The 27,024-nt window shown below is 31.9% G+C and overlaps 1 protein-coding gene across 2 annotated transcripts in view; it reads right to left on the bottom strand.

The window, feature by feature from the left end:
- Nucleotides 1-443: 443 nt before the first annotated feature.
- Nucleotides 444-27,024, bottom strand: part of LOC130622125 (diacylglycerol kinase beta-like) — a 41,899-nt gene continuing 15,318 nt past the window's right edge. The window contains exons 3-25 of one of the 2 annotated variants that reach the window (XM_057437530.1): nt 24,474-24,645; nt 23,981-24,163; nt 23,421-23,648; nt 15,663-15,712; nt 15,508-15,582; nt 14,755-14,874; nt 14,341-14,367; nt 12,924-13,017; nt 12,140-12,234; nt 11,817-11,930; nt 11,388-11,483; nt 11,150-11,292; nt 10,905-11,065; nt 10,151-10,201; nt 10,023-10,064; nt 9,602-9,671; nt 9,001-9,091; nt 8,661-8,725; nt 2,659-2,749; nt 2,165-2,324; nt 1,738-1,858; nt 1,443-1,503; nt 444-795 (exon numbers count right to left, since the gene is read on the bottom strand). In XM_057437530.1, the coding sequence (XP_057293513.1) occupies nt 688-795; nt 1,443-1,503; nt 1,738-1,858; nt 2,165-2,324; nt 2,659-2,749; nt 8,661-8,725; nt 9,001-9,091; nt 9,602-9,671; nt 10,023-10,064; nt 10,151-10,201; nt 10,905-11,065; nt 11,150-11,292; nt 11,388-11,483; nt 11,817-11,930; nt 12,140-12,234; nt 12,924-13,017; nt 14,341-14,367; nt 14,755-14,874; nt 15,508-15,582; nt 15,663-15,712; nt 23,421-23,648; nt 23,981-24,163; nt 24,474-24,645 (2,418 nt within the window). In that variant the 3' untranslated portion in view covers nt 444-687. Of the gene's footprint in view, nt 796-1,442; nt 1,504-1,737; nt 1,859-2,164; nt 2,325-2,658; nt 2,750-8,660; nt 8,726-9,000; nt 9,092-9,601; nt 9,672-10,022; nt 10,065-10,150; nt 10,202-10,904; nt 11,066-11,149; nt 11,293-11,387; nt 11,484-11,816; nt 11,931-12,139; nt 12,235-12,923; nt 13,018-14,340; nt 14,368-14,754; nt 14,875-15,507; nt 15,583-15,662; nt 15,713-23,420; nt 23,649-23,980; nt 24,164-24,446; nt 24,646-27,024 lie in introns of both variants that reach the window. The other variant, XM_057437529.1, reaches the window with a different exon arrangement.

Genomic DNA, 27,024 nt, shown 5'->3' with positions numbered 1-27,024 from the left:
TTGCTGATGACATCACTTATGTGTGCTTGTCTATATATACGCAACGAAGTGTGTTGTATATACATATGTCACAGTGCATTATATCGTAAGCAATGTGTGATTAGCTACCAGCAGTTCTGTGGTAACGAATTGACATGTACATTAGTGTGTAGAAAAATAACTCTTACATATGCAACAAAGCAAGATGAACCAATAATAAATATGCTTACAGAATATGTGTATATACTCACATAATATATATATATATATATATATATATATATATATATATATATATATATATATATATATATATATATATATATATATATATATATATATATATATATATATATATATATATATATATATATATATATATATATATATATATATATATATATATATATATCAAAAGCATACATGTAATCAGCAGTATATCTCGATAACAAAAAAGTCGTATTTCTCACTTCGAATATTTGCATTCTAAACTTGCTCAAGGCAATAGTGAAATTATTTAGTTAAAAAACGTTTTTTTAGTACTAAACAGCGAGCGTTTCTGACAATTCATATATGCTTATAACAAACTTTCCTACTTTTATGAATCTACATTAAGTATTTACAAATGTGTTAATTCTCAACATTGTTATCGGGATAACGACAGTTCTGCCAAGAAGACTAAGCACCTATCTCAACAGCATGGATACTTTAAGATTTTTCTTCGTAATCTTTTTTACCGAATCTGCCAAACAAACCCCTTCTGGTTGGCACAGGGGCAACGCACATTGGAGTCTGGTTTTTATGGCTTATGGATAACTAAAAGATACGAAAATGACTTAATCAACCATAGTGTAACAATAAAAAAGAAAAGAGAAAACAAAATCTGTAAACAACAGTTAGTATGATGAACACATTAAGCGCATGTTGAGGTAAATAACAGTTTAGCTTAGAAGCATGGACTGGGCAATTGACACAATTGACTTTAAAAACAATTAAAGCGATTGTCTCACGTAACTTACAATGTTAGTCATATAAATTTCATAGCACCATGTATCAATTAAATGGTTCAATTTTTTATTAAAGCCTGATACATGTTTTATAAGCATATGCTTAGCATATTGCCCAGCCTTAGTGAATTTTTCTGATGTGCGTGTGTTTTTTGCGTTATGTATTTTTTAATTAGACAGACTTTTCTAACTTTTTGTATGTAATAAAACTTAATTACCATCATTATACCGTTTGCTTTATGTATACCTTTGTTGCTGTTCCTTTAAAGATAAAAACGGGACCATTTCATCTTATCGCATACGGCAATGTTGAAATTTGTTTGTGCAATAAGCCTAACGTAAACATACTCTAAGCCTAATTGCGTTTTTCTCATCAGCATATCCTAGCCTGATTTAGAATTTTCACTTGCTTATATAAAACACATGTATCGATTTCCAACATTATTTTCATTTTACCTCTGCTGGTGCTTGCATCCATGGCTCACCATCAACTTGCATAGGTAGAGTTCTTTTTACTCTATGGAAAAATACAAGAAACGTACAGGAAGATGTTATTCCATCTTAAAATATATGCTTACAAGGATGCCATGTTCATAAGAAACATGAAGCTAACACGTAAAATATTATGAAAATAGAAAAAATAAGTTTTTAAATTGACACGGCTCTTGTTAAAAATTTCCTGTAAAGTTGAGAAACATCCAAGCTGAACACAAAAAGTATAAAAATTTGTATACATGCAAGCACTTCTTACTTTAGCATGACACTGCTACACTGCGCCAGACGTAAACCATGCTGTCGAACACCAGCAATGATTTGTCCAACGTATAAACTATTCTCCAATCCCACAACTTCTATCTTTTTGTCACCCATATCTAGATTTTAAAATTAACCAGGGATTAAAAAAATGACATATACGTTCCCTCCAAAATCCACAGCTTCCTGATTTCTCATAAGTTACAAGCGCTGTCTCCGACGATTTGCGATAAGTCGGGAACGAAGTCTCTTTTGGAATTCTGCACTACAACGTAACCCAGCATTTCGGGTTATGCGCATGCGCATTAGAAACATACACATGCTGTTTCCTCGAACAAGCCTCGCAATATTCCAAATTACTCCAATACTGTTTTTTTTTTAATTTATTATTAAGAGGTGAAAAGAAACTGTTTAAAACGTCGTACCCTGTGCGACGGTGCTGAGGTCCGTGCTATCTTTACTACTAATTCCACGCCGACGCTTTTTCTCTGTTTCACCCCAAATGTTCGCACCACCGTAGATGCTTGGAATATTTAGAATTGCGATTCCTTCAAGACTTGGTAACTCCAACTTTTTACCATCGCACTAATGTGAGAAATAAAAATTTATATACGCAGCCACAAATTTATTTTATTGAAACCGTCTAATTGTTACAAAATAGAGACGCCTGTCTGCAAAAAAACATACAAAAAACAATTTTCGTAGATCCTGCTAGAAAATTAGTACAAAATGGATAAACTCAACAATAATTCTTTTATTATCACAAATACGAGATTTTTATTACTTGAAGACGAAGATTGTTTCAGCAGAAAATAGCTCACGCGACATTAATCTTTGGGAAACTCGATTAAATATCGCTGTATGAGCGATTCTCATTCTTACTTCCCAAAGAAGCAATTCGTTCGTGGTGTTTACTCACGTATATTTCAATATCGTTGTGCAATCCTTTACATGAAGCAGCCAGTTGCTCTGATGTGCCAGCTTCAAAATAACGCAGTTTATTCTTAAACCTAAAGAAAACGTTGCTATACAAAACTTGGTTATGATAACAATTACAACGTTTTTTATATCAATCAGGTAAAAAAGTTTTCTTTAATTTCGTTAACTGTCATTCTCTTGAACTCTATAAGTGACATTACTTTGCGTTTACAAAGCTACAGAGGAGGCTTACTCGCAGAGAATAACTTAGTTAGCATCGTAGCTTCGCGATACATTAGTTATTGTTCATATTCAAATTTTCAGATTTTTGAAGTTTTTGAAGGGCATATTGGAGTACTTCTACTCCTATCTCTTATAATAATACGGAGAGTGTGTCTGTCTGTCTGTCTGTGACAGGCAAAGTTTATGTGTTTATCTTCCTTTGATGTAGCCGAAATTTTCTTTGAAGTCGCCGAAAAAAGTATGTTCATTTTGTCAGCGAGTTTACATTGTTTACATCACGTGATCAAAATAAAGCAACTTGATTTGCTGGAATAATTTTAACGGCCAACTACCGGGAAATGGTTACCCTGGACAAAAAAACAACAACAAAAGAAAGGTCCCTTCGTCTTGAAAAAAGTGCAAAAAGTGATTCAGAGAAAAAAAACTCAAAGAAAAGAAGTAAAAGTAGAAAAATAAAGTTGAAAGTCACAAGAAGTTACTTCGGAAGTAAAGAGTGGAGCTAGTAAAGTAAAGTTTAAAGTAGAAAGCATGCTAGAGTTTCAAGTGGATTCGAATTCAGAAAAAGTAAGAACTTGATATAATTTAGACGTTCCGTTTTTATGTCGCTGAAGCTACGTGTTACTTTTTTTTATGTAGCACACTTAAATTGTCAAGGAGAATCGTATTCTCAAATAAAAATCCATTAAAGCTCCAAATTCTTAAAGTATTATATTTTACGTTTTTTAAAAAATAAAAAAGCTAGCCATATTTGTTTACAATTTTTTTGCATAATTAATGAGTCCCCTAGTACGTAACTAATGTATTTGTTCTAAAATTCACTGTGCTACATAAAGCTGTTAGCTACCTATTTGCTGGACAAACGGAAAGCTTTTGGTTTCTTGAACTCAATTTTTATCATTTTTACATTACTATTGTCTCTTTTTTAATATCTTTTACTAAGCAAGAATAGCTAGCTATAGACCCAGCTAGTCTCCCCATTTTAAGTATATATAACTGGTTGTTCTAGCTACTGTTTGCTGATAGCTAATGTAAGCTTTAAGGCTCCATCCAAAGCTTAGCTAGCTCCAACCTATCTCTTCTTCTTTGAACACGAGTTATGATGAAGCAAGCTAGCTACAAAATCTTTCTTGAACTTTTAGGATGGTGTGACTCATTGTTATGCCCATAGAGTATAATTTTTTTCATATTACCTGTGAAAGGGGACCATATGCAATAAATATGATAAGTGGAACGGATTTTAAGAATTTAAAGTGTGTGTGTTAAGTTATTTTTTATTGTTTTTTTCTGACATCCCGTCAAACTTTTATCAGCCTACATGTAAAATACCAGGTTTTTTTACAGATTTTTTTACATTTGATTGGAAATTTAGGTGGGTTTATGACTTTGGGGTTAAAAAAAAATTATGAGAGGAAGTCAGTTTATATTGTTTGTGTTGCAAAATGCTGTTTTTCAGAATTTTGTGTAAACTTTTGTGGAAATAGACCACATGCAATATATACTGAAAGAACAAATTTTTGTAGAATCAGACTTCACTGTAAGCTGTTGTAAAGCTGATGTCTATATATTTCGTAATATAAACTATTTTGGGGGAGAACTAACTGTATGTGATGTCATTTTTGTTGGAAGAAAATTCCATGGTTTCACGTTTTTGTTTTTCTTGAGAATTTTACAAAAGTTTGTATGTTTTTTTATATTTTGTAATCTAATAGGCGAGGACTGTATGCACTGAAATGACTGATTTTTCTAAATTTTGACGTGTTAACCTTTTTGTGCCAAATTAATGGGTAATGGCAATATACGACATGCTGAATGAAATTATTTTTGTTGATTTAGATGCGTTTCTCAAAAACCAATCTGTTTTTTTTTGTAAACTTTTGTTTACAAACCGTATATAATGTTTCCAAAATAATATCTTTTTTTATTCAAGTTTATTCTTTGCTTATTAATTTTTTGACATTTAGGTTCAAAATTGTTGGTAAAGGGCAGTACGGATCATCATACTAAAAAAGAAAATTTTTTGTGTTCTTAACTGGTTGATTTTTACATTTTGTGTAAATCTTTGTGGAAGAGGATGCTGGTATGCAACTGAAAAGAATGATTTTTGTAGATTTAAATTTGATGTTTTCCAAACTATGGCTTTTTCATATTTTTGTATAAGCTTTTAGGGGAAAGACAATATTTAAAATGTGTAAAGAACTTATTTTTGTTGATTTGTGCTAACTCTTGCAGGCCAACTTTTTGACATTTAAGAATAAAATACTGGGGGTTTTCAACATAATCACTTAGAAGATGTACATATTTGAGATGCGTTATTTCTGACATTGTTATTATCCGTGTTGTGACTGTCGGTGTTGTAACTGTCGGTGTTCTTACTGTCGGTTTTGTGGGTGTTGGTGTTGTGAGTGTTGTTGTTGTTGTAACATTTTATCAACTAGATTTTGCGCCTTGCAAGATGTTCTTTATTTATTTTGTGTAAGATTTGATATTTGACATTTTGTGTACGATTTTAAGAACATTTTTTTTTTGTATATGCACTGCTGACGTCAACAAAACATCTAAAGTAACCTATTTTTTTAATGGCCTTTTGCCTAAGCGGATTTTTCCACGGGCCTTATCGACTAGTCTCTATAATAATCTCTATAATAATAGCCGTATTCCGTCTGTCTGTCTGTTCAAAATTCCTTTGATCTTTCCGCGATTTTTAGAAACCAGGGGGTTGTTTAATCGCAAATCAAATTATTGATTAAAATAAATTTTAAAATTAATTTATTTCTTTTATTAATTGAATTACTTTAATTTATTACCATTAAGTAAGAAAATTAAATTTAGTGATAAAAATGAATGCATTATTTTAATACGCCTTTTTTAATAATAATTACCGCCGTGACCTCGATTGCTGTTTTCGCTCAGGAGCTAAATAAATATATTGTCATGTTTTTAGTCACGTAGAGATCTTAAACGCACCAGTTTTAGGATTTTTGGCTAGGAACGAAGATTTTTTGAGGCTAGCTAGCTAGCTAGAACCTTACTTATTACTATTCTGTATGGTATAAGAGCTTTTTATCCTACCCACCATTTATTTTTGTGTTGAGACTGTAGCCATTTAGCTAGCTCCTATCTTTGGCTAAAAAGTGAGAGTATAAAAATGCAGTTTGGCTACAACAATATTCTTAAATAATATATAAGTGTTATGCTATAAATGCAGTTAGCTAGATAGCTACATCTTTTATTAATTTTTCCTGAAAACTTTTTGTGCAAATAAAATGACTGACAGATTATTTTAGCTGAACCGGTAATGAGCTGTTCCCTGTGTTTTCATTAAAAATTTCATTTGGAAAGGGGTATTACTATACCTATATTCCTGTTCAACTCTGTTTAACTATACTAAGCGGTTAGCCCAGTGTTAACAACAGACTGTTGCTTTTGGTAAAGGCTGTTACACCTATGCACCATGTATAACGTGGTTTACCTGTACTAAGGGGTCAACCCAATGTGACAATTCATTTTTAAACTTTCTCGGTAATCACACCTGTACGGATGTGCAACAATGTTTACCTGGACTAACCGCTCAGTCCTGTTGTGTTTCTTTAAAAAGAGTCTGTGAGAAAGTTTTTTTAAAAGGGGTATTATTCCTAGACCCCTGTGCAACACGGTTTAACTGTACTAAGCGCTTAGCCCAGTGTCACGATAAATTTTTTAACTTTCACAAAAACTTATTCCGCAAAATAAAATGATATTGACTGATTGTTTTTGCTATGATGGAGTAACAGCAATTTGTAAACTGTGTTTTTACTTCAGCTATTGTTGCGGGGAATATTTTGTGAAAAATATGTTACAGTCGCAAGAATGGTGTATGCGATTCACTTAATTTACAACATACTGTATACCTGAACTAAAGCGCTCCACCTGATCGTGTGGCACAGTTTAGGGCTCTTAATAAGCGCTCCACAGAGTGTTCAACGTCGGGTCACACATTGACTTTGGCTTACCCCGGCTAGTCTCTTATAATAATACGGAGACTGTGTGTGTCTGTCCGTAACAGAAGTGGATGTGTCGCCGGAAAACGCACCTCTTATATGTTAATTTTTCTGTCGTTCCAGCGTGACATCAGTAACACTACTTTAACGTCAAAAACCTATATTAAATTAATGAAGCCGTTACAATGCACTTAAAATTTTGAGGCCGAATGACTTGGAAACGAGGTAATGACGTCAATGATTTCTCACCGCGTGGGTAACTAGGGACCACCTAGGACAAATTTGGGTAAGTTTCCTAAGCCTGGGTTTCCAAATCCGTTTCGGAAAAGACGGGTTGATGACATCATCAAAAAACCTCCAAACCCTAATATCTCTGCAACCGTTTATCAAAAGTACACGATCCTATACATTTTCTTGATCAGCGTTTCAATATCTATTGGATGAAGGCAATCGTAGCAAATTTCGAATGAAAATATTTTTACACTTTTATTATAGACTTTGCTGACGTCAGCAAAAATTTTAAATTCTTATCTTTCATTAACCATTCATCAAAAGCGCGTGATTATATACATTTTCTTGATCAGCGCTTTAAGCTCTACGCAATAGAGGCAACGTGAAAACAAGCTTCTGAATTATTTTTTTTTGTGCATGGGTTGCTGACGTCATTAAAATTCAAATAATGCTTCTTTTTCATTTTTATGCTGCCTCAGTGGATTTTTCCACGGGATTTATCGACTAGTCTATGTAATAATACAGAGACTGTGTCTGTAACGTCAATAGCACTACTTTAAAGGGGCTACGGAACGGCTGCTGATTTTCGACTTTAGTGACTTACACGAGAGTTGAGCTGATGTCTGCGAAAAATAAAAATGGCTATTTTTTCGGCATGTATGTAATTTACAGACTCGAACATATAGACATATCTAGAATTTTTATCTTCTCCAGCCTTGGTCATGTTTTCATCCAGAATGAGTCCTGCTGAAATATTTCTTTGTAATGTACTTTTCGAAAAAAAATATTAAACCAGCGAGCAAAGTGCGCTGGTCTGTTCATTGCGGAAAACGCGATTGCCGGATTTTTAATATGTGCACGGGATATACGGAATGTGAGCATTTTAACCGGTTTGTAGCCCCTTTAACGTCAATATCCTACGTTAAATTAGTGAAGCCATTACAGTGCACAAAAACTTTAGGGCCAAAAAACTTGGAAGCGAGGTGGTGACGTCAATGATTTTTTACCGCGTGGGCAACTAGAGATTACCTAGGACCAATTTGGGTAATTTTCTCAAACCTGGGTAGCCAAATACGTTTCAGAATGGACGGGTTGATGACTTAATCAAAAAACCTTTAAATCCTAATATCTCTGCAACCGTTTGCCAAATATACGATACTATACATTTTCTTGATCAGCGTTTTATGATCTATACGATGAAGGCAAAAGGTATACAAATTTCTAAAATAATTTTTTTTGTGTTTGGATAGGTGTCTGCTTATGTCAGCAAAATTTTTAAACCCTTATATCTCATCAACTGTTCATCAAAAGCACATGATTATATACATTTTCTTGATCAGAGCTTTCAGCTCCAACATTACAGGCAACAAATAAACTAAATTTCGCTAATTTTATTTCGTATCTGCACTGCTGACGTCAGATAAAAATCTAAACAACCTAAAACTTTAGTCAGATGGAATTTGAAACCAAAATAGAAATATCGTTGCTCTGGAGAACACTTGATTAAAAAAAATATTTAGTGCATTCAGGTGCATACTGTGTGAAAATTTACCTGCTATTGAATTTTTCTGGACTTTTCTCACGTTGCAAATGAAACTTTAAAGCTATTGACGCATCCTTAAAAATTTGAAAATGTATTAAAAATTAAAAAGACAACACACACGCCAGACACAGATAATTATGCCATACATAAATCTCAGAGTGAAATAAGGAACAGAATGTACATAGTCACACTATAACCGCTTAACGAGCGAATTGCTATCAAATTGGATGAACGTGTCAAAAGAAAAACAATTTAACATTTTCATACACTCTACAGAAAGTGGTAGAAAAAGCGATTTTAAAGAAATATTTTCTCTCGAGAGACAAAATGTAAATGCAGCACGACTTACCACGCCGATAGAAAAGTAGTTGTTCATTATACTCTGTGGCATGACATCACCTTCTTCCGACTTTTCTGTTTCCTCGCAGTCTATTTGCCACCTAAAAATATTACTTGGTATACATAAAACCTAATAACACAACCAGCATCGTGATGAAATTCACTTTTTGTCTGTCTGTCACAAACATTGTTTAGTTTTGTGAAGGCTTTCGTAAGATCTTTTATACAAATTACCAAACAGATTTTAAATATGTAAAAGAAGAAAAAAATTAAAAAAGAAAAAATAGTTTTAAAATGCCAATATTGTATCACAGGCGTAAACATTTATGTCAATGCTAAAGACACCTTTTCCAAACATTTTCCCTGATTTTCAGGTTGAGTGCGAACCCTTGCTCAGTAGAACTGATGTCCAACAAAATCCCCCCTGTCAGTCAACATACTATTATTAGTACATAACCCACTTATGTTAAAAAACAGCAAATGTTAGAAAAATTTCCATTATATTACCGCTATTTTTTATTTGCATATGTTTAATATTTTACGTAATCTAGTACTCAATATTTTCGATTTGTATGTCTTTTACCTTCATCAGTTTTATCAAAGCTACCTACCTATCCATCATAACAACTGAACTATTTGCAGTCTTCCATAAACATTTATCTATGCTCCCACCGTCGTAACCTGAAAGAGACGAAAGCAGATAACCTTTAGTGAAGCAACATTGACAAGTTCACTGCCTAAAAGAGAGTTATTTAATTGTTTATTTGTTAAAAGTGAAGTATAATAATTGGATACTATTTTTTTTGAGACGAACACATTGTAGACCCACGAAGATAAACCAGACTTAATCAAGTCCAGATCGATATGAAAATGAACAGAATGCAATAGCATTGGGAATGTAAATAAAACCAAAGCTTTATTCCCAGAGCAATACACTTAGTAAAAAATCAAAACAAAGCTCTGAGCTACTTCCAGAACATAATCGATACACATCACGTGACACACTGATATTATAAATTGTATGATTCACACCTCCTCCCCAGCCTAAACAGCGTGCTAAATCATTTCCTGTACCTATAAAAAGACGTACATGTTTTAGCATCTTAATTTTCATTGAAGCTAGAGTTAAGCTCATTGTAAATAATGTGTAACCAACTCACCAAGTGGTAGAATGGACATCGCAGGTCTTTGTTTTATGCTTGATAGTCGATCTATGATCAAATAAATTCAAACGTTAACAATGAATTTGACATGAGCAACATTCAGACATGACTTGAAACATCAACAGTGGTAGATAAAAACATGGTAAACAATACAGTAGTTAAAAAAAGCAAAACCGAACTGTTATGGTGTTAGTGTAAGCTGCATTCTATTACAGGGTTTTTTAAATTGCGGCTACGGACTATGCCACGTAAATCCCTTGCCATATAAAAACGCATGGTGTGAACTATAATAGGCGTAAACAGCACATCTAAAAGCGTTCACAGCTTAAACCAAATCAATGTTTGCAGATTTATTCAGTTGTTAACACTGTACACGACTGCTTACATGCCAGCATAAATTACCAAATCTATATTATACCAGTTGATTCAAATCAGGTGAATCAAATCTGTATTATATCAGGTGATTGTGATAACAGTCCACTTATTATCAAACACACTCTTGAGTTTTGCAACAACCCTTTACCCCAGCACTCTATGACACCGAGTCAAGTAAAACAACATTCCACATAACAACACCATCACATAGTTTAATGTCCAAATAGCACGCGCTTCGTAGTCACCACTTTTTCATACACTATTGTTTCTGCGCCCTCGAAAAGGCCATTTGTAAAGACTAGTAACACGAGAGTAATCACTAGAAAAACTAAACGATAGTTTAGTTTTTCTAGTGATTGCTTTTTGCAGAACTTACCTATTGTCGACAATATCCAGCCAGCTGTACCATCTCCGCCACAGCAGAGCACACGAAAGTTTGGAACTTGGGAGAAAAATTTTAACCCAGGTAAAGGGCCATTATCAGCTAAATTGAACACTTGTCTTGGATTCAAAATGTAACGAAATTTGTTTAACAGTCTAAGAAAAACAACAAAGGATGCCTAATTACTTTGAGTATAGAAAATAACAAGTAGGATGTGACCAGACTACTAATGCACATACCTTGCACCCTGTCTTCCACCACTTTTAGGATTCACGAATACAACTAAAGGTTGAGTGTTTGGCAATGGGGAGATTAACATCGGTATCCCGTCATAACTTATAACAGAGTTCTTTTTCACTTTTGAATGTTCTTTGACTTTTTTCTAAATAAAAAAAATGTAATAGCCAATGTAATTTTATACATCTTGACACGAATCTTCTCCAGAAAGTGGATTCACAGTATTCAAAATCATCATACCGTCTGTGGAGTGATACAGATAGGAGGTAATATATGAACCCTGTGGGGACCCAATGAACATTCTGTTTGCATTGCATTCACACACCTATTGTGAACCTAAATAAAAAACAGATCTCCAGTCAACAACGTACCTCTGTCAACAAGTTACACTAAGAGAGGATGAAGATACAGCCTACATGTCTGCATGATGTTATACTTTTCTGCTACTAATTGTTTACATGCCTATAAAAGAGCTTATAGTACATAAGGTCTTTTATTTTTCTTATTTTTTTATCTTACTAAATTAAGGCTATTTTCTTCAAAACATGCATACTTTTTTTCTTTAATTGCAAGGTTTCTATCGCTAGATAGTGTGCAAAAAGCATATGAACAACTTCAATCAAAACACTTATCACTGAACACACAAATTATACAAATATACACACTCACCTGAGCTTGACACCAAACACAGTGCAAGCCTGTTAAACAATTCATTTTAATATTTTTATTACATTTTGTGCATTTTCCAGGACAATTCCCTTCCACCCAATGATGGTCCATGCTCTAAACAAATAGCATACTGTAAATGACAGGTCAAGGTCCCAGTCCAACCAAATTAGCAGATAAGCACACCATTAAATAAAAGCCTAGGATAAATGTCAGAGACGAACAAAATCATTTCTTATTCTGTGCTCGAAATACCGGAGGTACACGAAGGCGGTTATAAATCAGACATGAATCTATTGAACTACTTTTTAGACAAACATACTTACTACTTTCTTTCGCTTTGATTTTGTTTCAGTGTAGGTCTGTATACAAGAATTTGGAACACGATTAACACACCTTTCATGGCAAGTGTAACGACAAACTAAAAAACAACAACCAAAATACTAATCTGCCTGCTTTCTGTATTAAAATACAATAATTCAGTCTGTCTGTGTGAGCCAGAAACTTCAAGACCGCTGAAGTAATGTCACTTTATATTTTTTCTTTTGCTTCCTTTTATTTTTTGTTTCAGTGTAGGTCTGTATACAAGAATTTGGAACACGATTAACACACCTTTCATGGCAAGTGTAACGACAAACTAAAAAACAACAACCAAAATACTAATCTGCCTGCTTTCTGTATTAAAATACAATAATTCAGTCTGTCTGTGTGAGCCAGAAACTTCAAGACCGCTGAAGTAATGTCACTTTATATTTTTTCTTTTGCTTCCTTTTACTTTTATATTTTCGCAGTTTTCTATTAGTTTCTATTAATATTAAATTATTTTTTTGTTGCTACACATCTTAAATAGATTTATTTTGATATGTTTATTTCTTTAGCTAATATTGCTGTTTTCCATTAACTACAGAGTGTCCACTCAATATTACCTTATTATTTCTCTGCTGCGCTTGACAACTTATTTAACGTCAATAGCAGCAAAATTAATTTCTTTTGAAATCACTTTTGCAAGAACTCCTGCAAAAACACCTTCATAAATACAGTGAAAATTATTATTTGCAAAATTCCTGGTAATGAAGAGGTATTAAATATGAAGTTTTAAACTTGACTTACATATACACTGAAGACCTTGTTTTCGACCAAATCCAGTCAAAGTAGAATGGCATATGTTACAATATGCTTGTGATTTGAAATGTTTCATTTGCCACTAAGAAAAATATATCCTTATCACGTGGACAGCAGTTTAAAGATTACGATGTATTTAAGAAAAAGTTCTACCACTAAAATTAAAAACATAAAGTTCCAAGTTCTTAACCCTTTGACTCTGTAGAAACCGAATTGACGTAACAGCAAGGGCGAAATGCTGAATTTATGAACTCTGAGACATCAACCTACAGTGCCAAATTGGTGATTAATTTAAAAGTGCCAAAAAAGTATTATTTGAAATTTAATTGGGTCAAGGAATTACAAATAAATAATGTTAAATAAATAAAACATCTTGAACTGAAGATTGATAGAAGATACTAAATATGACTTTTAAAAATCCAATTAGCGCTTTGCTTTATGAAATTCAGCTACGTGATTGCTTCTAATGGTCGTATTAAGTATCAGTTTCTTGGTTTTTTATGGTTACTATTTGGTGTTTCACAGTTAAAAAATTTGTCGAGCTTAGGTAATTTTATCTTAGGTAAATCTTTTTCAACTTCTCCCCCTCAATTTATGTTTACCACCATGTTTGGTTTACCTTATTCCAGGAAACTAAGAAGCACAAATTTTGACAATTCGTCTTAAAACGCAAACAATGACAACAAACAATGACAACAAACAATGACAACAAACAATGACAACAAATACAACAATGACAACAAATACAACAATGACAACAAACAATGACAACAAACAATGACAACAAACACAACAATGACAACAAACAATGACAACAAACACAACAATGATAACAAACAATGGCAACAAACACAACAATGACAACAAACAATGACAACAAACACAACAATGATAACAAACAATGACAACAAACACAACAATGACAACAAACAATGACAACAAACAATGACAACAAACAATGGCAACAAACACAACAATGACAACAAACAATGACAACAAACAATGGCAACAAACACAACAATGACAACAAACACAACAATGACAACAAACAATGACAACAAACACAACAATGATAACAAACAATGACAACAAACACAACAATGACAACAAACAATGACAACAAACAATGACAACAAACAATGGCAACAAACACAACAATGACAACAAACAATGACAACAAACAAACAAAAAAACAAAAAATGACAACAAACACAACAATGACAACAAACTAACAAACAAAAACATGAGTAGGCTAAAAGTACACTCTGTAATTACAAAGTTGTTAATTTAAAAAGTTGTTAGTTGCCTAGACTTGTGGAAAGAAGGTGAAAGCATGAACTAAATGAAATAATAAAAAGAAAAACTGTGACAAACATTTAAAATCGAATTGCAAACATTAACACACCTGATGTCGACCTTCTTCATCAACTTTCTAAACAGAGGAAACGAAATAAGGTTAAAGTACAATTTAACACTAAATGACAACTTGCTTTGTTTCTAGAATTTTGATTGAAATTTACATACACCAACTAAATACTCTTATAAATAAAATTGCGCCAAAAATGAAAAATCAATACTGTGTTGGTAACATCCATTCACGAAATAATAAAATTTCAGTTGTCTAACACAGATCTGCGAAATTAAAAACCTGGAAGAACTTTATAAATCTTTGGCATAAAAAAATGCAAATATTAATTATCTAGAAATATACCTAATGATACTTATAGATATAGATACTTCTATAAGCAATAATAACCCTTAAATAACATTATAATTTTCCTCCCTTGCATTGCATAGCTTAATGTTTTATGATACTTACAACATCCATGCCAAGCAATACAAGAAAAGGAATATTATTCATCCCTCCCTTCACCCATTCTTCCATACTAATCTGTCCATCAGCATCAAAATCCATCTCTGCCAACATGTCTGTGAGTATCTGAAATATAATGTGTAGAAAAACTGTTAAGCAAACACAAAACTTTGAAATGGCTATTTATGTAGCTAAAAGACATACTTCGTGATTTTAATAGCGAGTTTTTAATCACAACTTTTGCAAACAGTACAAACATTAAAACTTTCATGAAATTTATTTATGGAAACAAAAGAACCTCAATTCAGTTTAAATACACATTCATGAATCGTTATAAGTGTGATGAATATTTTATGAGTGTTGGTTTTTGACGATCCCCTTTCTCAAGAGAAGGTACTGTTATAAATTATGGTTAAATGCAGTTTTTAAAACATATAAAAGTTAGGATGAAACTTCTATATATACTTTCAATTTGAAACAACTTTTACAACTTATATCAAAATCATTTACAAATACAAGTTCTAAAATTGACAAACATGGTATTAAATTAAAATTAGTGATCCAAACTTTGATCAATTCAACAAGTTTTCATTTTGTATGCAGAAAGGGCTTTTTAAATTATGGTAGCAAAATTGCTATATATATTTAACGGTAAGATTTTACAAATAACATAAAGGCTATACCGAGGTAACGAAATTTACTTCTATCAAAAACCTAAACACTTTCAATGTTAACATGGCAAATAATAGAACATCTTACTGGTTTTAAGACTGACGTGTCCCAACCTAAATATTCTGCCACTCGAATCATTTGTGAGACTATAGATTCCAGTTCCTAAAAAAACGTTAACACTTCTACAACAAGATTATCTGTCGAGGTATCGTGTTTATTTATGTGTATGTGCATAATATTACCTGTTGGTCTAGATAGTTGTTCATATCACAATCATACACACGGAACACAACTAGAAAAGTAGAAGAGAATAATGAGAATTGTCTTTAGATAACTGGTTTAGCACATTTAGGTCATAAAAACATCTCAATAAAATCATGGAGAACTAGACTAACACTTTAAAAAATTTTTTGTATATAATACTAAAGGAGTAACAAAAGACTTGTCAGATTTTTCATTTAAACAATTTTAACCAGTCAGGTCATGTTTCTTAAATTTTTAGTACATGACAGATGACAGAAACGGAAAACAGACGTTTAGTCCTCGAGTCAGATTAAGTGATGTAAGATTTGAGATTAAGTGTATTTTTTAAAAACTATTGACACAGAACGCGTAAAGCCTAAACATAGCTGTTTTGTTTTTTATAAAATTAACAGATTGCTGATTTGAGCTTAATGCTGTTTTTTATTAACAATTTTTTAATCAGTGCAACCATGTTAAGTTAAAAATAAGGGCTTACTAGAAAAGCAAATGACGTTATGGTCAGCAATAATTCGAAGCAAAATATGTTTAAATTTTTTCATCTAAACTAGATGATTTTCATTATTTTTTAAGAAAGATTTTTGCAATTTTTGCAAACTGACTTTATATCTCTCGAACCCTGTAACAGTAAAAGCTATTATACCAACTTGTCCATAGGCTCAGGTGTTAGTTACAAGAGTTTTATTTATGTTCAAACATTCACACAATAGTTTTCTCGAAAAATATTATGTGAATGAGAAGAAAAAAAGAAAAAAGATGACAAAGTGAAATCTTTTTACGGTGATTATTACCAACCATATGGATTTGACTTTGTGGAGTTGTTTGTATTGATACTATAGACTAGCTGTATGTCCGTGGACGAATCCACTGTATTTCTCATATAATCCATGTAACAGATATACATGCATCAAACAACAAACAAAAACAAGCGCAAATCTTGCAATCTGCCTTATTATAAAAAAAGAAAATAATCATATAATCATATAAGCTATTGAAGCTATTCAGCGATAATTAGTTAAAAAACAATAAAATTATCGCTAAATAGAAATTGATTAGCGATAAAGATATATAGCGATAAGCAATACTAAGTTATATTTATCGCTAATTTGATTTGTTTTCTCTGCCGATATTGATAATAACCCAATATGGCTGACAAATGCATTTATAGCTAATTATGCAGACAACAAGTGAGACAACATTCTTTTAATGTTTGTGATTAAATAATTGCAAAGCGGCAAAGACGTTGTGATATTTAATTTGCCAAACTTTCAACAAAAAGCAGGAACAAAACCTTATTGAATTAGCTAGCTACTTTACAACAGGTAAGAAACAAGCTTTTCTTTATATAAAAGTCCATGTCAATGATTTGAATCCTTTCCTAAAACTTAAACAAGTCTTGGTTCAGGGCAGCTAGCTAGCTAGCCTTTAGCTGTTGCTTTGGAATAATTTTATATGTGATCATTTAATTTGCCAAACTTTAATAAGAAAAATTATATTATATCCCAACATAATAAGAATGTTCTGCTTAAATTAAATAATATACAGCCAAATTAGGGGATGTTTTCGTTGTTGCACTTAAAACCCTGTTTACACAAACCACATAACATACAAACACTACCAAAAAGTCCCGTTTTTAGATTTTTTTCACTGCTTGCATGCTGGGAGATTTCCTTATATTGCACAAAATTGCGGTATCAAAAGTATTATTATTAGACATTAACACAATATAGCTTGTGTGGTCATTCCGTAAATTACGTCACTTTTTGTTAATGTTTTCTTTGTTTTGTGGCAGTGAAATCCTGTATTGGACATTTCATTTATGGGGGATGGTGTCATCAGAAATATTCCTTTAAATTTAGAATTATGGTGTTAAATGGGGGAGAAGAGTTTTGTTTGCTACAGAAAGCTTGATGGCTCCCATGGTGCACTCCAGAATTATATATTCATAATGTATTTTAACTAAAAAAATTAATTTAGCTTCTTATTTTGGGGCACACGTGATAGCGAAGTTACCTATAAATAAGGGTCTGTTCATACGATAAAGTTTTTCTCTGGATCTGCTCATCACAATTTAATGATTTTTCGTACAAAGTTAATTATAAATACTAGGAAGTAACATTTTTGCATTTATGAAAAAAAATCATAATTGCACCATATTTGGCAATAAAGGGTTTCAGGAGTTTTGCTCTAAAAATTATTTTAACTTTTTTCTATAAATAATCTAAAATGTTAGTACAGATCATTATCTACAAATTTCATTTAGCCTCATATGCAGGAAAATTTGGTTGCTAGGCAACAGCCCATATTAGCTAAATTTGTTTTTTTTGCCTCCTGATCTCAGTTTTTCACAAAATTTTTCTGGATCTGCCCATTAGATTTTTTTCACTATGCTACTTCTCAATAAAGGCTAGAAAGAGACATTCTTGGATTTTTAAGAAAATTATAACACCATAATTAATAAGCCAACAAGTATTATTTTGGCTAAAAATTTTATGCTAATCAATTCACCTTTATAATATTTATGCATTGATAAAGTTTCAATGCATATCCCTCAACAGGTCTAAAATTACTGATGACAGAAAATGTCAAAATTTGCTATTTCCCAAATATGACATCATAATTTATGCAACTAACTTTTTAAGCTCTAGTATAAGTCCAACATCATTTTATACCTCTGTTCCTGTATTTATATTTTTAAAAAGCTTGTATGATGGTATGAAAATTATTAAGAAAAAACAAAGTTTGACAGTTTAATAGACACGGATAAAAACGACCCCTCTCTAACAAATGAGATCACATTTACAAAACTACTAGGTTCTCATGTTTGGTGTTTGTTAACATTCTTTACTTTTGAGATATTTAGTACAACTTTAGTGCAACTTAAATTCTGCTTAAACTCATGAAATAAAAAATTGTTTTTGGATCAAACATTCATCTCCACATTAAGCCTGCTCTTAACCTCAGAGCTTTTATAGTATTGTAAAAGAGGTTTAAAACGTAGGAGGCACTCTCTTAAAAAAAACACTGTGAAAAAGAGCTTTGAAGTTTTCAACAGAAATCTTATACTTCTGCATAAATAATTGGTCACTATAGTAATGAGTATTAGCCAACAGGTTTTTAAAAAAAATTTATGCTGCATGTGTTCATTCTCATAATTGAGTAGAAAAAAGTGATACCCAAGGTGATTATGTGGGAACAATTATTTGATCGTTATCACATAGCAAACAAATTTTTTGGAAAAAATGAACTTTAAATACCATTGTACCATTAGAAAGACCAGGGTTTTTTCTTTCTAATTATTTGAAAAAAATTTTTCTCCTTTACTTACGCTTTAAACATAAGTTTAAATTTTTATATGATTTATAACAAAAAATAGCTACTTTCGCTAAAATAGTTATAATACAAGTGAAAAACAAGACAGATAGTGTAGTGGTAGCGCATTCGAATTGTAATCATAAGTTTCAGGTTTGAGACCCCACTTCAGGACACTTTAAATGCAGTGTTGTCAGCTCATTTTGTGCCATCTACTGACCGCTAACAGGCTTGTGTGATAGGCAAGCAAGTTAGAGCAATGCTATACGTATCTCTGGTGGCAATGTAACAGCCAACCGTGAGGATGGAATCCCCAAGGACATCAAAACTTCCCGTTACTTACTTACTTATTGCTGTACACCCTCTTTCTTTATAGTTATTATATAGATGTTTAAAATTACGCTTGCTAAAATGTAATACTGCAAGACTTTTAGTCGATACTTTTTAGGAAAATTAATAAAAACAAGCTAGAATACACTTGTCGTAAAACCCTCCTCCTGTATGAATTTTTTATATATTGTCAACTAAACTAAGACTGCGCAAAAAACATTAAAGGAACACTTAAGTTTTTTATCAAAATAACTTTTGTTTTTTTCATTATACTTAAGTGGGAGAACAATAACTTGCTGTGTTGTTCCAAACAGCACAAGTATTACTAGCTGTATAACTTTCAAAACAACACAAGTATATTCTGTATAACTTTTTAAACAGAACAAGAATAATTCTTGCTGTATAACTTTCAAAACAACACAAAAAAAATTCTTGCTGCATAACTTTTAAAAACAAGTTTTTGAGTATGAAAGTATTTTTATCTTTTCACCTTGAGTGCTGCTAGTTACATTTCTTTAGTGAGACAAATTAATATTAATTTTTCTTCGCAACTTAAAAAATATAAACTGCGATTGTTATGCAAAAATACATAGAAAAATATGCCTGTCGTAACACCCTCTTCCGTTGTTATTATTTTTTTTTTTGGTTGTTGTTGTTCCGACCATACATTCTCGATAAAATTATTTTTATTTCGCTGACCCACCAACCATAAACTACTATCGACTTCACCCGTAAAGCAACTAATTAAGTTGCCTTACTTACGCCTTACTTGTCACCATAATATGAAATGGAAATGTTGATGTATTCATTTTAGTTTATAACCTGTGTCACCAAATTATTTCTCCATGGGGTGGAATGAGTTTTCAATTTTATGAAGAAAGAAACTGTTTGCAGGAGAAACTTTAGCAGCCGTCAGAAAAGGAAACAGCAAGATTAAAGAATAATTTACTAGTAAACAATGCAAAATTAAAGGATAATTTTCAGAGGGAAAGTGCAAAATTAAAGAATAATTTTCTGAGGAAACAATGCAAACAAATTCTGAAAAAAATCATAGCGAAATTAAAAAATAACTATGTCAGGAAACAATGCAAATTTTAACAACTAAGATTTTTATTTAAAATGCTTCTCATGTAAATTGAGAACAAAACAGTTTGTATAATCCTCTCTTCTCCTCAAAAAGCCAACAAAATCAATAAAAATACAAAGACCCTCTTCCACCCATTATTTAGACGTCCTTTAAGGATGACTTTATACATTATGAAAGAAAAATAGCCAATGCCCCCTTCCCAAGCTTTGTTACAATAATTATCTGGGATAGAAAGTTACACATTTAATTTATTCGTAACAAAGAGTACATAAAACGCGTGCCCTATTAAACTCCTTGGTTACTGATTTTGTTACAAACTTTGTTTTGGAAAGAAAAAGAGATACAAGAACTACATGAAAAGGCATACCCTGTTGTAGTAAACAAAACACATAAAATATCCACATGTTCGATGATTATCCTCTTCTCTATAATAATAGCCGTATTCTGTGTGTCTCTGCGCAAAATGGTACCTCAAGTAGATAGACACACGAAATGCAGTATATAAAGGACAGGCGACCCCATGGATTTATCCACGGGCTACCGACTAGTGATTTATATTCTAGATCATATCCTCTAAAAATAAAATTTATCCTGACTTAACCTAAAAATCCAGATAACTAGCAAAACTTTCTTGGTCATTTTTGAATTTTCTGTTTGCTTTGATCAAATATCCCAAAAGCCCCTGATTCTCCAATAAAAAAAGCTACATAGCTTTCTTAGCTAACGCCACCATTTTATGATTATAATTTATTCAGCAATAAATTTGTAAGAGATATAGCAATAAATTTAGCGATAAAATAGCCTTAGCTATAATTAGCGATAATTTCCAATAAATATTAACATTTATCGATAATCTTGTTACTGTTAGCAATATAGCCATAAAGCACATCAATAAGTGAAAATTATCGCTATATAACTGTTATCAAATTCCTTGGAATTGTCACATATAAGTGACTAACAAAATTGAATGTGTCCAACAACTGCAGGACAATGTAACATTAAAAGCTAAATATACTAAAAATACTTGCTCTGAAAATGCACAAATTATTTGAAAAAAGGTTCACCAAAGCATTTCAAAATACATGCCACCCATAAAATTTAAATCATTCAATATGTGTATTGTAATATATTTCATTGTGTCTCATACAAAAAAAAGCTGATCAATATCAAACACAAATCCTATATATATTGACATCGGTTAGTTTATTCCATAGTCCACAGTACTAAAGTTTGACATAAAATGTTAAAAAAAAAACAGTTAACAACACTTCAAATATTGCAGAAATATTTATACGAAATTTGAAAAAAATTAATTGCAAGAATAAATTATAATGCAAAAAACGTTTTTCGATATATTGCATACAGTCCTTCCTAAAGAGAACGGTTTGTAAACCCTAAATTAACAAAATTCAGTCCTTTCAGCAACTTGCATGCTGTCTCTACCACTAATAAAGTCTTACACACAATTTTAAATCTTACCTTAGGAGTACTAATTTTCATGGGAACATTTTTTTAGCAAATTTCGCGTTTTTTAACCATTTTCGTGAAATTAATTGCACATGAAATATTTCGCGATGTTAAACTCGCGAAAATTAATACCCACAAATTTCTTTTTCAATTGAAATTTGCGAAAATTAATACCCGCGAAAAATCACATCACATCGTTTGTTTTTCTTCCCAAACATAAAGATAACAACATTTTGTCAACGAAGATACCACCGAACATGACACATGTGGTTCAACCACTGGATTAACCATGAAGAAGTTTACGAAAGACTTCTTGAAGGGAAGTTTACTGCATGGTTTTCAAGACAAATATCTCTAGGACTTGAAAATCGTGTGGAGCTAGATGACATAGAGGTTGACTATCGTCTTTTAGTTCTCAAACCAGCGCTATGGTTAAGGGGTCTTCCATCTTTGGATCCATTTGCAGATATACGCCCTCTGATTGAATCTCTCCAGTTACGTGAAAACCTGAGGTTATCGACCCTCTTTCCAGAAGAGCTTGATTGTTTTCGTGAGAAAATCCAGGAAAGTGAGGATGACTCCAACTCAGAATGAGAACCTGACGGTGATTCTAATAATTACTCAGCACCAGAATCAGATGATGATGATGGAAATGCGTTTGATGCATTAGACCATGGCTTATGATTAGTAAGAAAGTGGCAATTTTTTAGAACATGTGTTTTAATTGCTTTAATTTCCCATTTCGGAGGGTTTCTTGTGGAATGCAAACTTAATAAATTACATTTTTTATTTAAAGTCTACTTCCGCGAAAATTAATTCCTGCAAAGCGAAGTACAACTTTTTTGACTCGCGAAAATAAATACCCGTGAAAATTAGTACCCCTAAGGTACACAGTAGTCTGTTACAAAAGTTTACATAAAATATATTTAAAAAAAATAACAGCTTGTATGGTGTGAAACTAATTGACCAATTAGCCAATTAGTTTCAAAAAGTCATTTCGGTCTATTGCATACTGACACTCTCCCACAAAAAATAAATCAAAATGTAAAAGATGAGAGGTTAAATTTAATTATTTTGTTATATATATTGCATATGCCCTATAAAACAATATTTTATTCCAAAACGCCAATGATAAACAATTTGCAACAAAATTTATTTTGGTAAACTTTAGCGTAATGTGACGCTCAAGGGAGGCAATGCTCAAGCCATAAGAAAGTGACTGATAATTTTTCTTCCTTGGCCACACTGGCGCACACACACACACCAATACACACAAGGCGTATTAATATATAGATTTAACAATTAGGCTCTACAAGACGTGCATCTTGAAGAAATGTGTATCTTAAAATTGAGGAACTTTGTTTATGGAAAAATGTTAAAACTACTGCAAAATTTGCACAGGAAGTTCAGTTTGGGGATACATTATAGTGTAAATGGCGAAGAGTTTTTAAATCTGGCTAGAATGGCCTAAATATAAAAACAAAGCAATAATAAAAATATAGGAAGAATGCTATAAGTATATAAAAAAGTAAAAAAATCTTACATTCTAACTTATCTTGCACATCACCACCTTCTAATAATGACAAATAACATGCTATTTCTTTAATTTCAATCATGGGAACATAAGCCAATTCATGTGCAGACGTCTTCTGGTTATTTAAATCACCTGTCGATTCATCAAATGAAAGACTCTTTTGCCCTTGATTAATGTGGTTGTCGTGGTGACAATTAGAGACCTCAAAATCAGATAACGCTTTCTTGTTTAGGTTACCTAAAAATACGCAAATTAACCTTATTACAGTGATCACGAGGTACCAAAACAAGGTTAGTGTTATTACACCAGGGTAATTCTTTATTATTGTATTTGATAAAGGTGTAAGCTAGTTGTAAAGATATATAAGAGTTTTTGTTACCATCCTACTTAATACAAAATAATTCTTTTCAATACAGATTGAAACACTGTGAGCAAAATTTGAACAAAGCTATAGAGAAAAAACCATAAAGATTCATGTGATTAAGCAACTGCATAACTGAAATGGCTAACCTTAAAGCAAATTCCAGTCAGAATTTAACTCACATAGGAATTCTTTATGTCACACTAACCTGGCTGGAGACTGTCATTAAAAGCAGATTTATTAGAACTCATTGAGGAGTTCAAATTCGTTTGCCTTGGAGAAGCATGTTCTCCTCTGGGACTGTCGTTACGGTTAATACCAGCAACAACTGTGGCAGTAGCAACAACAGTTGCACGTCTTGCACCTTTGGCTATTCTTGTATATGCAGAATCTAAAAAAGAAGTTCAAATATTTTAAAACTGATTCAATAACTAAGATTATGCAAAAGCTTGATATCAGTACACAATTTGGGAAATTTCACAAGAGAATAGAGATGCATGGCAAACTTTGAACATTTTTTGCATTAGGCATAGTGTTAGTGCATAGTTAGTGCAAAGTTTATTTCTACATCATCCCTCTAACAAATACCAAAGGGTTTTTCATTTGTGTTTGGTCCAGTAAACATCATAGCAACTATGCATTTTAACTGCCTAAAACTACAGTAGATAATTTACCATATCCATCAATACTGTCTAGTTTACCATTTTCTACTAAAAACTTCTTCAGCAATGCATTTGGCAGTTCTATGTTTGCGGCATCGGAGGCAGGAACCTTTTTATGAAAAGTCCAAAACAATGTCTGACATAGCTCATCACTCACAGTGTCCCCAAGGTAAGATGACATAAATATTTTAAAACCATCATAACCCATTGGCTAAATAAAAAGAACATTTTTTTTATTAATTGCATAATATCTTTATAATTAACAAAAAGAGCATTGAAGAATCATCAGACCTGATTTTTAATATTTATCAAATATAAAAACACTTGTCTTCAATTTGACTGGCTACTCCAGCAACAGAAACTCAAACTCATTGAAAAACTTAAGTATACAAAATTAAAAAAATAAATAGAATAAGAAAAATAATCTATACATTACAAACAATTGTTTTGATAGTCAAGGTTATCATGAACTTATTCAAAATTCTCTCTCATAACCACACCACTAATACACACGTTTTCACAAAAGAGTGTTTTAATGTTACAAAAAATATTTATTACATATGTGTTGTATGTTGGTCATTAGGTAGTTATCAATGGGCTGCAAGTTTAATGACATCCCTGCCAATATTTCTGGAGAACCAGACCTTTTATCTGCATTTTTTAAATAGCAAACTTTCTTGCGGATATGACTTCATTTTTAATACCAATGACGTTATTAAAACTTTTTTTTTCAATGTCAAATCATTTTTTGATACACAGTCCATATGTCTACTTTTTTAGCAATTCTGAGGGTGTAAAAGAAAATGTTTTTAAAATTGTTATTAAAACAGTTACCAAGGTTAGAAACGATTGCAGCATTGCATTATCTCATCATCACCTCTTTACCTGTATTATTTTCTTAGTATTCAGCCTTTCTAATTCGCCTTTTAATTCACTTAATTCAACTTTCTAATTTGCCTTTTAAACCACCTAATTTAATTTTTTAATTAGACAACTAAGTCAACAAAATCTTAGCAAATATTTGCCAAAGTTCTGCTCTTACTTTTTCTTTTAAGTCAAGTTGTTTGTGTATGGGAGCGCGTGATAACAAAACCAAATATAAATTTACGACAGAAAAAACACAAGTTTTCCAACATAAAGCAGGCAAATGGCGTTTTAAGTTGGCAGTTTTTTCTGATGTGAAATAAATTAAATTAGAAAAGTTGGTATTTTATTTTATTGCCATTAAGCAATCTCTAAAATTAGCAATTTCTAAGGTGACGGTATACCTTTATTGTATCAAAAAATCATGTTTTTTTTATAAGCCATTTATACCAAAGGAACGATGATCTTTCCAATGGCGAAACTATTTATTTATTTTTCGAAAGGGAATATTGACTTTATCCAAATAACTAACTTTTTCTTCTGATGGGTCTTTTACACCTTCAAATTCAATAGGAATTACGAGTGAATTTTTTTTACACTTATCATCTTCTTGAGTATAACCTTTAAAGATAAATTATATTTCCTTTCCAAAAAGAAATGACCATCTGAAAAAAAAACCCACCTCAAATCTTTCAGTTCTAAAAATGTATGCCATCCTGTTCTGTTTATGCAAGTGACAGAAAAATGTTAAACGACTTAGAAAGTTCTATTTCTATGGTATTCTCAGTCACGTCTTTGCGAATAATAAAATTTAAAAGGACAACCCTGTGAATATTCCTCGCCTCGGAAGTGTGAAGTATTACCATCATTATGAGTATGCCTGAAAGGTGTGACATTTTAAAAAATCTTTAAAACACTTTTTCGTAGTGTTTTTTTTCGTATACCATCTATTACATTTCAAATCTCTTTTACAAAACTACAGAAGATCTACAAGGGAGAGTGCTACTGTGCTAAAGCCAACATGTTTATCTAAAAGCGATATTTTTTAAAAAAGAATCAACGATTCTCTAGATATTACATCTTAAAGACAAAAGTTTCAGTTAAAAAATGGCGTTTTTAGAAAAAGTAAAATAAATCAAAAATGGGGACTTTGTGGAAAATAATTAAAATATCGTTTTTACATACATCTATCACGATTCTAAAGAACATCGAATGAGATTTGGAAACGAAGTAGTTTTGTGAATGAAGTCACTTTTTTGAAGGCAGGGTGTGTTTCAAAAATGTCTCTGAAAAAAAGTTTCAAATCATTTTTATACCATTTAGTAGGTGTTGAAAAATGCTTTTTGGTGATGTATGAATGAATAAACTTTGATTAACTATTGCAGAAAAAATCGCCATTTAATAAACCATGCTTAAAAGGTATACTGTACCCTTAAAATGAAAAATTATCCTCCCTGATCAAGCAAATTTTCCACAGGCGAGCAAAAGAAGAAAGCATAAAACTACAAAAACAAATATCTTGCTACTCCGATAAGCCTGCAACAGTCACAAAGGATCTATGCATTATAAATTACATGAGTCAAAATAATTTGACCCAAAGTAATTCATAATCCTCACAAATCATTGTTCCTAACGTATCCAACTTTATATTAAAGCATTTGGTAAATTTCTTCATGTATTTTTGTACTAAGAAAACAACAACCATGGTTTCTATCTTGTTGTTAAT

This window comes from Hydractinia symbiolongicarpus, chromosome 12, assembly GCF_029227915.1.
Source record: "Hydractinia symbiolongicarpus strain clone_291-10 chromosome 12, HSymV2.1, whole genome shotgun sequence".
NCBI lineage: Eukaryota > Metazoa > Cnidaria > Hydrozoa > Anthoathecata > Hydractiniidae > Hydractinia > Hydractinia symbiolongicarpus.
The sequence above is the reverse complement of the archived record's forward strand: the minus strand, read 5'-3'. Positions and strand labels throughout refer to the sequence as shown.